Source organism: Protopterus annectens, chromosome 9.part0 (assembly GCF_019279795.1).
Source record: "Protopterus annectens isolate FY-2018-M chromosome 9.part0, PAN1.0, whole genome shotgun sequence".
Classification (NCBI taxonomy): domain Eukaryota; kingdom Metazoa; phylum Chordata; order Ceratodontiformes; family Protopteridae; genus Protopterus; species Protopterus annectens.
The window spans coordinates 244,033,929-244,049,087 of NC_056743.1; the positions used below are offsets into that span (position 1 = coordinate 244,033,929).

General features: G+C 38.3%; 1 protein-coding gene across 3 annotated transcripts in view; it reads left to right on the forward strand.

Moving 5' to 3' along the window:
• MYBPC3 (myosin binding protein C3) overlaps positions 1-15,159 on the forward strand; it is a 627,853-nt gene that overhangs the window by 271,221 nt on the left and 341,473 nt on the right. For all 3 annotated transcript variants that reach the window (XM_044082825.1, XM_044082823.1, XM_044082824.1), the window contains one exon: positions 14,902-14,931. In XM_044082825.1, coding sequence (XP_043938760.1) covers positions 14,902-14,931 — 30 coding nt within the window. The remainder of the gene's footprint in view (positions 1-14,901; positions 14,932-15,159) is intronic.

The following is a 15,159-nucleotide window of genomic DNA, read 5'->3' on the forward strand; positions in this document are numbered from 1 at the left end:
ACCTATCTAATTATTGTATTTGCTTGAGGCCATTAAAGTGTGAGATGTAGCTTCTGCCTTTACCTACATGACTTTATAAATGACGTGACAAATACCAGAAGGAAATATTGTGAGAGTACACAAAACACCCAGACTGGAATAAAGGCAAACTGAAAAAAAACAGCTGCAGCCCATAGGAGTATAGTAGCACTACTGAGTTATACTCAAATTACTCAATGTATTATTATTTCTATGTAGTAATCTTTTTTTTTTTGTTACTGTGAGTAAAAGTACTTTGTGAAGAGAATTGACATGTTGGCAAAGCTATTCTTTAAACTCACAGGGTATTTTGATAAGCAGTCTGCAATGACTTATTCCCCTTTTAATACTGCACTACAGACTGATATGGTTGTGCTTTAATGATCAAGTCTCAGTTAGACTTGGAGTCACTAAAAGTGTTCTGTCAGCATAGCCAACATTAGGCACCCGTGAAACCTGCGGCCGCGGGGAGCCCCCGATTACATCCCAGTGAACAAGGGCCCCCATGCAGCAGCTGCGAGTTTCTCTGTCCCCTCCACTCTTTGCTCAGCAAAGCACCTTTTGGACGTCCACACGGCTCAGTAACATCACCGCGCGACTGCAAACTGTTTTTAAATGTTAGTATCATTGAATTAGAACGTTGACAGAATTAGAGTGCATGCATTAATACGCATTTTTGAAGTAAAATAACTCTTAACTGTAGTGAATGACTTTATTTGATGATTACAGTCCACCCCCTTTTTTTTCTGAAAGTGTCAGAGAGTTTAAGAAGGTCGTAGCGAAAATATGAGCCAAAACCAAGGACACGAGAGACTTTGCATAGAGCAAGTTGGAGATTAAACCGTGTACAGAACGGGCAGCCAAGTTTATTTTGTGTGGAGAGGGGACAAGGCAAAGTTAAAAGACCCAAAAAGATTGCTTTCCCTTGGACTAATATTTGAAACTTATCAAAAGTGGAGTCAGTGTTCTAAGTCCTACACAAACTAAACAAATACTACACCTTTCAACTTTCCAGATTTTGGCAGAATGCCCATATATTTGCCTCGTATATTTGCTCTGTTCGTCACAAACATTTGTGGTTTTGCGGCAAATTATTGAGGGTTGAAGTCACTAAAAGATATACATTTCAGTCTTGGACTTCATATCTCTCAGTAAATAAATGCTAATGCAAAGCTTATTACCCTACTACTTTCTAAATTCATAAGCGCCATATTTTGGGTCTGTGACCTCCATTATATTTAGCTTTGCACATATTTATTGCACTTGGAGGTGGAGAGGTATAACAAACCCATAAATATAAATTATGTATTTCATGGTATGTATGTTGCAACATGAATATATTTTGTTTCTTAGGGAAGATCTTTGTTTATAGGTTGGCACTAGACTATCGGCCTTAGGGCCTATACAAGCCTAGCCATAACAATTCCTTGGCTATTTCTTCACAGAATACTTACTTCCCTGGTCCCCTGTTTAGGATTGACGTGATCCCCGGGGTGAATTTCCTATCTCCCATCCAGTCGTCAAGGTTACCTTTGAAGAGGCAAATCAAACAAAGCAGTACTGGATAAAAAGCCTCTGCAGAACCAAGAAAATGCAATATCCAAACAGAAGAGGCTCACCACAGTTTGTTAAAGTCTGAAGAAGCGTTGTTGAAACGTGAAAGCGCTTACTTTTACTGCAGTATTAAATTGTTTTATTTTATTACGTGGTCGTGGTGAGTTTCTTCTGTTTGGATATTGTACTTTTGAAGAGGGCCAAAGAGGTGTGCAGCTTGACATGTATGGGCAGTCTATGGTTCAGGAACATATCCCCCCAGCATGTTTTGTTCATTATGATGACCAAGTTTAGATCCCTGGAGCGTGTGGCTCTGAGGGATTGGGATTTCTTTAAGTGTAGCATGTCCAACAGCACTGGGCTTGACATGGCCTTGTACATGTTAAGCAGAAATTGCCTCTGAGTAAGTGATATGCGACAGAGTATAGCTGGAGTTTTTTAGACAGTCAGCACAGGGCATCTGCTTTAGGCCTGTGATTCTTTTAGTGAGGTATTTCTGTGGCCTTTCCAGTTGTTGCAGATGTCTTGTGAGGTACATACCAAATGGGGAGCTCTACTCCTATAGTGGGTCTAATGAAGGATGAGTACAGCGGGACAATGACCTCCTTTTTTCTGGATGAAAAGCCCTTAGTGATGAAGTGTGCCACATAGAAGGATTTCCTGACTGTTGTGGCTATGTGGTTATTGAAGGTGAGACCACTGTCCACCTGTGTCCCTAAGTCCCTTATCACACTTTCAGTGTTTAGTGTACTGCCACTTGTGGTAATTCATGGGTACATGTTTTTTCCCAAAGGGGATAGCTATACATTTCTTAGCATTGAGCTTGAGCCCATGGCTCTGGCACCAAGCATCTGTTTCTGTAAGGGCCTTTTGTAGAATATCCACATCATTTGTGGATTCAATAATGGCTCCCAGTTTGCAGTCGTCAGCAAACTTTGTTAGCCAGAGTCACTTAGTGTTGGCCTGTACTTCAGAGAAGTAGATGCCAAACAAGAGCGGTCCTAGGACTGAACCCTGAGGAATTCCACTTGTCACTTGTCTGGAGCTGGAGTTTGAGTCAGCTACTTTTACATTGTGGGTTCTGTCAGTAAGTCAGTTGGCAACCCATCGAGTGATGTAGGGATTAATGCCTAACTTAGTAAGTTTATCTATGATTCCAGACTGGGGGATGGTGTTGAAGGCCTTGGCGAGGTCCAGATAGGCTGTGTGGACCACCTTACCCTCGTCTATGGCTCTGGAGACTGATTCGAAGAAGTCATTCAGGTTGAGGAGACAAGATCGGCCTTTTACGAAACCAAGCTGGGTGGGGTCCAGTGTTTTGTAGATCAGGCTTGTCAGACTGATGGGATAATTGTTCCCGGGATCCAAGGTGGATCCCCCCCTTGTGGAGTGGGATAACTGTAGCTGTGTGCCACTCATTGGGCACAAATAAAACGTGACACTTAGGTGAGGTGCCAGTTCATTTTTGTAGTTCATGTAATACACAGCCCGGGATGTCGTCTGGTCCCATGGATGCTGTATTCTTAGCTTTGTAGAGTGCGTTTTTTTTACCTGTGTGGCCGTGATTATCAGAATTTGGCAATCATTTGGTATTGAGATGGGCCCTTTAGGGGGTAAGAGGGGGGTGAAGTTGGCACTGAATCGATCTGCCAGGATATTGGCAATATACTTGGAATCAGTATATTTAATGCCATTCTGTTGTAGCTCAGAGCAAAACTGAGCATCGCCATTTAGGTTCTTGACATAACTATAGAATGCCTTGTGGTTGTCCTTGGAATCTTTGGCAATTTTATTTTCGTAACTAGCTTTGGAGGATTTTATGAGGGGATCTCAGCTTCTTACTGAGGCTGGTAAGGGAGTTTTTTTGCATCCTGGGATTTTCTTCTTTTCTGCAACAGTTTCTTCCGTCTGTTGTACAGTTTGTTTATGGCAGGGGGAAATACCAGATTGGGTTCCTTTTTTTGGAGGAGACCATCTTGGTTCTATTTGGAATGGCATGATTCATGCATGAGTGGATGTGCTTGTACAGTGCCTTAGTGTAAGATTCAGCAGTCAAACTTTCAGTTCCTGACTGCAAGGGTGTCATGAAGTTTGTCACTTTTGACCTGAGTAGCATGAAGTTGGCTTTGGAGAAGTTTTTTTATGGAGGTTTCCCTACTTGGGGGGTAGGATGTGGACATCAAGGGTGATTAGCTTATGGTCAGACCTGACCAATGAGATGGGGAGCACTGGTGTGGAGCATCAATCTCCCATGTTGGTAATGACCAGGTCTAGGATATTTGAGCCCCTGGTGGGACTATGGATTAGTTGATCCAGGGCATTGGAATTTATGAATTCCAAGAACCGTTGGGCAAAGGTGCTGGTACCCAAGTAGTTTTCCAATTAATGGCAGGGTATGTGAAATCACCCAGTATTATGGTGTTTGGTTGTATCTTAATATTTTCCAGTATGTTTAGAAAGGTGTAGTGAAAATTTTGGGGCATGGTGGGGGATCTGTAGCAAGCTACAATTTGGATTGCAGTCTTACCTAGTGTTAGTTGCACCTGTAGACTTTCTGATGCATTGTGTTGGACAACGAGCTTGGAGGTGTGAATATCCTTGGTGAATATGGACACTCCTCCACCTTTAGTGCTTCGGTTCTGGTTTGGTGGCCGAAAAGTGTGGTAAGAGTTGTAGCCTGGTGTTGCAGGGGTGCTCTCTGAAGCCTTGAACCAGGTCTCAGTTACTGCACAGATGCAGCATGAACTAAAAGACTGTTCTGTGGGGTGGCAGTGACAGGGTGATAGTTTGACTGAAGTGCCTAGGGGGCCCCAAACCTGAGATTTGCTGGGGGCCCCCAAAATGCTAACACCGGCCCTATCTGTCAGATGTCTGAGATCTGTGATTCCTGAAAAGTCCTTGCCAAATATATACAAATAACATGCTGACACACAATCTTATAAGAGCTACATCTCTTTTCATTGTCTTGACAGCAACTTAGTGGCATATGAAATAACTCTCTGGTACTATTCTAGCATCTGGCTTAATACTGCACCAAACTCAACACCACATCTTTACTTATGTTATATTGAATCACCGTGTCTCATATTTCATTTCATTGATTTTTTAATCATGAAACATAACTCCAAAAACTGTAATTAAAAGATAAAAACATTTTTTTAAAGAAGCAATGTCCCCTGCACCTCATGTGGGGGACCTTACTCCTACACCTCCTTACATACGCATTACAACTCAACAAATCAAACAACAGTGAGAACTATGAAAAACAAGACTCACTACAACATACCCTGTTCCCACACCATTCAAGTCAGCACAGTTTTAGCCCACCACAATGAACAAAATATGATCAAAAGCTGCGTCTACTAACTATGCACATCAAAGATTAAGATAGGAAATAGAGCTTCCATTTCTGTCACAGTAAGGTTTTTCACATCAAAATAAGACATTGTGACCTCCAACCTCAACTCTTTCATCAACTTTTCTAGTAACTCTGCATAGAAAACCTTTTTTCATTCATGTTGTTAATAACCCTGTGATTTTCCTAAAGCCTTTTATAAACCTTAACATGTAATTAAAAACAAAATGGACTGGTACGGTTGTATATAGCAAAAAAAAAAAAACACCAAAAAACAACTAAAAATATTCAATACTATTTGGTAAAATTAATCCAGTAAGCTGTTTTGTCTAGCATTAGAGTCCTTCAGACTGAATGAAAGAAAAAAAAAACAACATATATATATATATATATATATATATATATATATATATATATATATATGCAGCATAATAGAATAATTTGTGTAATTAATATAATTTGCAAAACAATTATATAATCGACTTAAAGAGCAATAATGCCTGCTTCAATGTTTTCATTTCTTTCTTTTTAAATATATCTTAAACTTTTCCTTGTCATTGACTCCTGGTGGGCTGCTGGCCTCTAATTTAACTATCCAGCAGTATTCCCTCCAGTCTAACTCTTCTTCTGCTTCTAATCTATTATAAAAATTAGACACCATATCTGATACTAAAAACTTAAGTTCATAGGTTATAGGTTCATAAGTTCATAGTAAGCTAACTGCCCTTGTGAGCCATTTTAAGCCTAGCCAATTATCCCTTGTGAGAATCAAACCCTGCACCTTGTGTTTGTAAGGCGAACACTTTAACCATTAGGCCACCCTCCCACCCTTTCATGAGGGTTGTACCATTACACACTGCAGTACTATAATGCTTTCCCCATGCATTGCTGTTGTCAGCTTTTTTATAGCAAACAAATGCTCATGTATTCTCTTAAATGACTCTCTTGCTGTCCTTCAACATAATATGTAGGACAGGAAGAACAAATGGACAAGTAAACTACAACTCTAGACTTACAAGTATACAGATCACTAAACTTAATTTTTACATTTCTTATGTGAATCTCATTTTCACCTGTCAATAAAAACTTGCAATGATTGCAACTTCAACATTTAAACATTCCTTTTTTCTTTTTTCTTTACTAATATATTTCAACTTGTCTTGTAAAATGTTTTTGAAATTCTTTCCTCTCTTGTTTATAAACACAGGCTCTTCTCCCACCACTTTTTTGACATCTGGAAAACTACTTAAAAATTTCCAGTTTTCTTTTACAAATTCTTTAATCTGTTTACCATCTAATGAATATTGGACTACCATCCCCATTTCATAGCTTTTCTGATTTCCATGAGGTTTCACAGTTAGTCCTGTTGTTCATTTTACCCCATAACCTGCTTACTTCATTAAATTTCTGTTTGACAAGGCTTTCAGGGTAAACCCCTCACCATTAATTTACTGCATAAAGAAGTTCCTTCTTCAAAAAAGTAGGGCATCACTGTCTGTCAGGTCACTAACCCTTTTTAGCTGTCCTTTCACAATGTTCTTCTTCATACTTATAGGGTGCATACTGCCATATGCCAAATAAGTTTTATTTTGTACCTCTGTTTTGCATATCTTAGTTTTAAGCTCCTTACCTTCTTTATGTACTTCTACATCTAAAAAAATGTATATTTTAATCTCAGTTGATGTAAAACTTAAATAATTTAGGCATTATTCGCATGCTCTATAAAACAAAACAAATCATCAAGACTCTCTCTCCAAACTAAGAGGTTATCTATAAAACAATCATAATATATAACTTTAACATAAAATTCACTCAGTAATAAAATTCTTCTCCCATGCTACCATAAATAAATTAGCATAACCTGAAGCCATGGCAACCCCCATGGTTACCCCATTTGTTTATTGATAGAATGATCCATTAAATTCAAAATAATTGTAAGATAAAATAACATCTAATATTTCTAAAATTAGTACAACCATATCATCATTAAAAAGCTTAGAACCTAACGATTCCAGTCTAATATATTCAGCACCAGTGTTGTTAGGTACCGTGGTAAATAAAGATTTTATATCCATTGTTACTAAAAAGTCAGCATCCTGTATATCAATTTCTTTAATAATTTTTCTAAAGGCAAAAGTATCACGTATATATGTTACACTTTTTTCAACCATTTTTTGAAGTTGTTCATCTATAAACTTAGCCGTGGCCTCTGTTTTGCTGCTCCCGCTTACCACAGTCAGCCTCAACGGTGGGCAGTCAATTGCTTTATGAAATTTCAGCAGACCAAAGATTTTACTAATTCTAGGATTGCCTTTAGAAAAGAAATAAGCTTCTTTTACCCCAATCCTACCATCACATAGCCATTCTTCTATCAAAGAATCTATAAAGCTATATGATTTTTTGATATCATTAATGCTGATTTTCTTATAATAATTCTTATCTAACATAACACCCATTCTGTTAATATAATCAATTTTGTCCAAAATTACTAAAGAATTACCAAAACTCCCCAAGTTACCTCACTGCTAACATGCCCCACTTTTTTAATTTCTCCAAGTCTTTTGGGTTTCTAATATCATGACAGGAATGGACCCCATTCCTAAGTGAAAGTATGATTAAAGTTCATAAAATTGGTATTGTTTCAGTCTTTGATGTTAGCCAGAAGTGCTCTTCACAGCACCGGCAATGTGCCCAGTAGGAGTAGGAGTTACATGTATCAGTAACATATCTAAGTATGATTATAAATTCGATTATAAATTATTTTTTATAAGGCCCATTGCTCCTACTACTACCAGAACTGTCTAGGTTTCTTTCTTCCAAACTGCCATTATTTCTGCCTGTAGATTCTGGTATTTTATGACTTTGTGTCTCTCTATACATAAGAAACTGTAGTCACTGGGTGTAGCAATTTCAGTGATCGATGCTACTTTTGTCTTCTTTTCATGATTTTCTCGCATCTATTTTTTTAACTGTTGGTAATGGATGATCCCATATGATATAAACTTCATCATTTTCCATGATGCTTTGTGGCTCATGTTTGTAGTATTTTCAGCTACTTCAATATTATAATATTTGCATAATCCCCAATGCAACATTTTTGCCACATTACTATGCCTTTCAGTATACAGTCCTTCTGCCGTTAGTATAGCAGAACCAACAACAAGATGTGCGACTGTTTCCAATCCTGTTTTACAAAGCCTACATTTGTCTGTTTCTCCCATATGTTCAACGGACTTTGTAAACCAACATGAACGTAGTCCACTATCTTGGGCTGCCAATATTAACCTTTGGTCTTTTGCTTTAAATTTACCTGTCCTTTCCTGCATTTGATCCTGATCTACATGAGTTTTTTTCCAAGAGTTTTCTACACTTGCAACTATATTTAAGTATTTTCCACATTTCTTATTTTCTCATTTGATCCTTCATCTTATATTCTTTCTTTTGTTTTTTTTTTTGGCAAATTCAGTTGTTCCCTGATTTTTATCTGCTTCTGGTTTGATTGCTTCTGCTAATCTAAGCAGGGAAGTCATCTTAGACTTATTCTCCTCATGTTTCAAAACGTTCACTATGTTTGGGGCTTGTGAGATCAGCAGATATGTATGCAGTCCCACAACTGCAGATCTATGCATGTAATCAATTTCAAGGAGGCCCACACCTCCTTCAGAACAGGGAATATATAATCTTGGTATGCACTGATTTTTATAAATCCTTTGATGAGCATGAAGCATCCTTTTTGTTTTCCTGTCCAACCTATCCAACACAGTTTGGGGCCAGTCAGTCACTCCAAAACTGTAAGTTAGGACAGGAAGAGCAAATTGATATATAGCTTGGACTTTGTTCCTGGATGTCAATGCTGTTTTCAGTATTAATTTAAGTTTTCTAAAATATTCCTTACTAAGTTTTATTCACATTTGTTCATGTTTTATTGTTGATCCTTCATCAGTTCCCAAATATGTATACACTCCTCTTGCTCAAGTTCTTTTATATCACATTCTTGTCCCAAACTGATGTTTTCTTGGTGCTGCAGCTTTCCTGCTTTAAAGGTTGCTTTTGCACATTTATCAAGGCCAAATGATATTCTTATATTGTCTGAAAATGTTTTGACTACTTGCAGTTGTGCTTTTAGTTTCTCATCTGATGAACTATACAATTTTAAATCATCTACAAAAAGATGAGACATCTTTACACTTTGTTTTTCCTGGGAGCCAAACTATAGACATGACCTAATCTGTAAGTAGACAATTTAATGGGCTAAGGGCAAGACAAAATAGCAGCGGTGACAGAGTCACCCTGCAATATCCCCCTTTGAATTTTTATCCCTGAGATAATAATTTGCCCTTTATCATGGCTTAACTGCAAAGTGGTTTGCCACTGTTTCCTGGTCTCTGTAATATAATCAATCAGTGTATGGTATATCTTATAAATTTTTAAGCACTCTTTTATCCATGAATGTGGGAGTCTGCCCATGCCATAGTTAGATTCTTCCCCTTTTTACAGTTCTCCATTATGATTTTATTTAATAACAAATGATCCTTTGTTCCATATGACTTTCTGTTATTACTCGTTTGATCTGTTGCCATGATTGAGTTTTCTTCTAAATGACTATGAACTCTGTCAGCATCAATTCCAGTGTATAGTTTATATGTCGTCGGAAGGCAAGTTATTGGTCTATAGTTTTTAGGATACTTTGCAGGTTCGCCGTTAAGTAGGAGTATTGTTTTTCCTATAGTTAACCAGGCTGGTGTCTGGTCAAGGTGTGCATATAAATAGTTCTTATTGATGGCTAAATCTTCATGTAAAGATGTTAATACTTTTACTCAGAAGTTAGGTACTGCATCTGGGCCTGGGGTTTCCAATTAGGAGCTTTTCTTAACTTTGTTTCAGTCTCTCTGGCTGTTACTTCATCCCATTTCATAGCCTGTACGTTTGAGTTTCTTATTCTTTCTTTTACTTCTGCTATCCATCTTTATGTTCCACCGGATCTTCATGAAAATTTCTCCAACATGTATCCATTTCTTCTTTTTTTTGGTGGTGTTTTAATTCCTTTTGCCTTGTTTCCCAATTCTCTATAAAACTTTTTTGGGTTATCAGTAAATTCCTTATTTTGTACTTTTCCTTTATAGTTATCTGCTTTTCTTCTAAGTTTTACTGCCTGTTCTGATATTTTTAGTGCATAATAGATCATGATCTGTTCTGATACTGTGTATTGCTTTTATCATGACTACCTTTCTGAGTATTTTTGATTATCTGTTCCCTCTTCTATACTCATCTAACATTGACAGTTCTTGTCCTAATTGCTTTATAGTTTTCTCTATTCGATACTTCCAGGATGGCATTTGATTTCTTCCCTTAATTTCCCTTACTACTCTGTGTTTTTGTGGCAAGACTTTATCTGTTATTAATTTACCTGCACAGTAATATAGCCTATTTACATCTGTTATATTACATGGATCTCTATGGGCAGTCGTAATTACTGTGTTCATTTGTTATTTCTTTCATTGATCTTTCATTGATCTTAATATGTCTGTCCATTGCTATTAAATCAAGCAACTCTTCTCTTAGATTATCATGCCCCACTCCCATATAGATGCCAATGATACTCGAGATCCAAATGGGTTTGGGGTGCATGGCTTGACTTGTAAGGGCCCTACTGGTCATTAGCCTAGTAACAAGCTATGAATTGATGTCTATATAATTTCTATCTATTCCCCTAATAAAGTAAATTCATATTTTCCTTACAGTTCCATCAATGTGGTATAATTCTTTAGTGTGGACTTATCTTCATTCTGTCCTGCATTTCTAACTTTTGTAATTTCACATTCTACAATTGTTTTTAGGCTTCAAGGGTCTATGTAGGTTACCTGGTACATGTTGGGTGGCTGTATAGGTTACCTGGTACATCTTGGATGGCTGTGTAGCTGACCCTGGTACATCTTGGATGGCTGGGTAGGTTACCTGGGTCATCTTGGGTGGCTGTGTAGGTGACCTGTTACATCTTGGATGGCTGTGTAGGTTACCTGGTACATCATGGTCATGTAGGTTTTGTGATACATATTAGAAGGCTGTGTAAGTGACCTGGTACATGTTGGATGGCTGTGTAGGTGGCCTGGTACATGTTCGATGGATGTGTAGGTTATCTGGTATATCTTGGATGGCTGTGTATGTGACCTGGTACATCTTGGACGGCTGTGTAGGTGACCGGGTACATGTTGGATGGCTGTGTAATTAAACTGGTACATGTTGGATGGCTGTGTAGTTTACCTGGTACATCTTGGATCGCTATGTAGGTGACCTGGTACATCATAAATGGTTATGTAGGTTACCTGATACATCTTGGATGGCTGTGTAGGTGACCTGGTACATGTTGGATGGCTGTGTAGGTGACTTGATACATCTTGGATGGTTGTATAGGTGACCTGGTACATGTTGGATGGCTGTGTAGGCTACCTGGTACATGTTGCATGGCTGTGTAGGTGGCCTGGTACATCTTGGGTGGCTGTGTAGGTTACCTGGTACATCATAAATGGTTATGTAGGTTACCTGGTACCTCTTGGATTGTTGCATAGGTTACCTGGTACATCATAAATGGTTATGTAGGTGACCTGATACATCCTGGATGGTTGTGTAGGTGACCTGGTACATGTTGGATGGCTGTGTGGGTTTTCTGATACATCTTAAAAGGCTGTGTAGGCTACCTGGTACATCTTGCATGGCTGTGTAGGTGACCTGGTACATCTTGGATGGTTGTGTAGATGACCTGGTACATGTTGCATGGCTGTGTAGGTGACCTGGTACATGTTGCATGGCTATGTAGGTGACCTGGTACATGTTGCATGGCTGTGTAGATGACCTGGTACATCTTGGATGTCTGTGTAGGCGACCTGGTACATCTTGGATGGCTGGATAGGTTACCTGGTACATGTTGGATGGCTGTGTAGGTGACCTGGTACATCTTGGAGTCTGTCATATAATCCTGCTGTGGCTTCCTATGTATAATACACTTGTTCTTTTGCCGAATGTAATAACAAGGCAGTTACTTTATATCTTGCTTTACATAGCTCTGAAGTCTAGCCACCCACTTCTTCCAGTATGAAACCATATTTTGCTTTTCCCATTGTATTTTAAATATTATTAGGCTAAAAATCTATATTGATGTCTTTCTCATGTTGTATGTGATTACAATTTAAACTTCTCCGGTTTTATTCTTCTATATTATATGCCTTTCTTCTTTTGTCCCCCTCACACCAATATTTTTTGTTTCTTAAATGCCATTCAGCTTTTTTTTTATGTTAATTGAGGTCTCCTGTTGCAGGTACAAAAAACATACTTGAGACTATATAAAACAATAAGATTACGTTTACCCATCAGCTTACAACATAGCTAACAAAATATCAATGAATGAATAAATAAATACATAAAAACATTTCTCATGAAAAATATAATGTATCTTGTCATTAGTTATATAACTGGCATTTGTTTGTAGACTGATGGGGTTCATCATATTCAGTTTGGCAAAGCATAGCCAAAAACAGATTCAGTAATTATAATGACAGTCTACAATGTATGCAATGGGGGGCATCATGCAGATGGGCTGTGCTTTTTCCTTGGCCATCACACCTCATCTTACAAAATCACCTTCCATGAGTTAAGGCTGATGGATGACTTTTTCAGGGAGCATTAATTCATGACATTGCAGTTAGAAACTTCACTGTCTTAAATGTTCATATACTTCTCAAATTCTAAACATTAAAAAGCAAAACATTACCTTTTAAAAATCGTAGTAAATGGTCAAAAAAACAGGCACTTTCTTATTCTCACTATAGTAGCTCTTTATATACTAGGTCCTAGATACTGTAGTTAGTGACAATGAATCTTTGTATAGGCTTAATTTATTTATTTAATAGGGTGTGTACCCAGAAACAGCTCTGACGTTATGAGGAACATAAGTCGGGAAGTATAGGAGAAGTAAGGGGTCATTTGAAGGCCAAAATGATAGTGCTAATTATCTTAACCATAGCAGTTGAGAGAGATGGAACTGCATGATATACAACAGTGTCTGTTGGCATTCAGAGGTCTTCATGAGCAAATGACTGAATGACAGTAACTTGAGGTTAATTTCTGCTCAAAAGAAATGAAGCAGGTGATGAGGGAGTACTGATGCCATACCAAAGGACAGAGACTTGACCACCAATTAAAATTTGTTTCAAAAGATCACACCTATGAAAGAAGATGGATGAAAAAGAATGTTTACAATATGTATAGGTTATAAATAAGGTTCTAATTCAGATAATCAAAAGTTCGAACACCATATGGTCGAGACCATATGTTTGAACTCTTAAAAGTTCGAAAATAAAAAAAAAAACATTACCTGAAAGCTCCCCTGCACCACCATACCCCCCACTCTTTAAATATACCAACTCCGAGATCGCACTACAGTACAGACAATGGGAAATTCACCCCGGGGATCACTTCTGTGGCTCTGCTCGACAGGGGCACAGGAAAATAATTTTCTTGGGTGGCGAAAGCCAGGGTACATTTTTTGGTTAGGCTTGTATGGGCCCTAGGGCCGATAGCCTAGTACCTACCTATGACAAGGAAAACGTCCATTGCCGTACTGTAAGGGGATCTACGTTAAAACATTCAAACTTTTAAAGTCTGATCATATGATGTCGACCATTTGACGTTCGAACTTAAAAGTTCGACAACACGATAGGAACCCTATAAATAAGTATGATGAACTGGGGCTTTGAAAATGTGAGAGGGGGGTTACAGAAGATCAGTAAAGGAGATCCAGTAACTGAACCCTGCTGATGCACTGTAAAACTACTTTTGGTGTCTTTTAGATGTCATGTTGTGGTGCTTGCTGTGGTGACCCCATTTGCCAGTAACACTGACTAATATGGTAGATTATGGTGAAAGTGTCAGTAACAGTACTGCAAATACTGAAGCACAAGCTGCTTTGTTAAGCATGGTGAGATTTAGTAACATTATGAGTAATATTGCAGGTTATGGTGAGAGTGACAGCAATGATACTGTGAGTACTGAAGCATAAGTTGCTTTGTGACGCTTAGTGAGATGTCAGTAACACTGTAACTGATAAGGCAAATTAGGATGAAAGTTACAGGGCTGTTACAGCAAGTAATTAGCAGAAAGTGCTTCTTTAAGCTTGGAGAGATGTCAGTAACACGATAAATAATGTGGCAGAGTAGAATAGAATGTGAAATGCTGGTGATGCAAGTGTCTCTGCTCCAGAAAGCATGGTGAGACATCAGCAAGACTATGATGAATATAGCAGGTTATGTAGAAAGTGGCAGTGATGGTACTGTAAGTACTGAAACACATGATACTCCACCAAAAATAGTGACACTGCACCATGTGAACCTGCACAAGCTAATGTTATTTGTCCATGACAAAAGATCACTTGTCTTGTACAGACTGTCTGTATGATCTACTCATCCTCAGCCTGCACAAACCCTTAGCTGAGCTTCCAGTCTTCTCTGTGCTTCTGATTCATACTAACCTTGTTGAACATTTGCCCTAAAATGCTAGACACGTCTGCTGTTTTCATACGCATTGCTCTGCATGTAGTGAATATGTTGATAAAGGACTACAGTGTTACAATACTGGGATGTCAACAAGTCTTCACTTGTGCAGTACTGCTGCTAGCATCTCTACACTGACATGATTTATTATGGATTATGTCTGCAGCAGACATTGGTAACATAGTGTTAGACATGATGACCACAGACCTTCAGGTAGTCAAACTGACTGGGGGTTATATCAGACTTTTGTGAGTCAACATTAGAAAAGCAGCAAAACCAGGTAATGCACTTATGATTATACTATTAACTATGTGCTGGGGCAGAAATATGTTGTAGCCATAATTTTGGTTAAAACCTGAACAAAAGAAATAAACTACATTTTTACTGGTATAAGGAAACTGACTGATCTGTTTTCTCTGTTTCTTTCTACAGAGATCAAGATTGATTTTGTGCCCAGACAAGGTAAGATGACACATTTTGTTTTGTTGGTTATGTTATTGGAGAGATGCTTGGTATTTGTGAGACAGATTGTGTCAGTGCTTACAAACTTTGTCCTTCAGATGCTGTCATTGTTGAGTTAACCACAGAATGACTAACTGGTCAGGGCTGGGGTGACAATTACATACCCCTCGGTGACCTATACTGACCCAGCTAGTAAGCAGCATACTTCAACAGCCAGTCAAGCAAAGG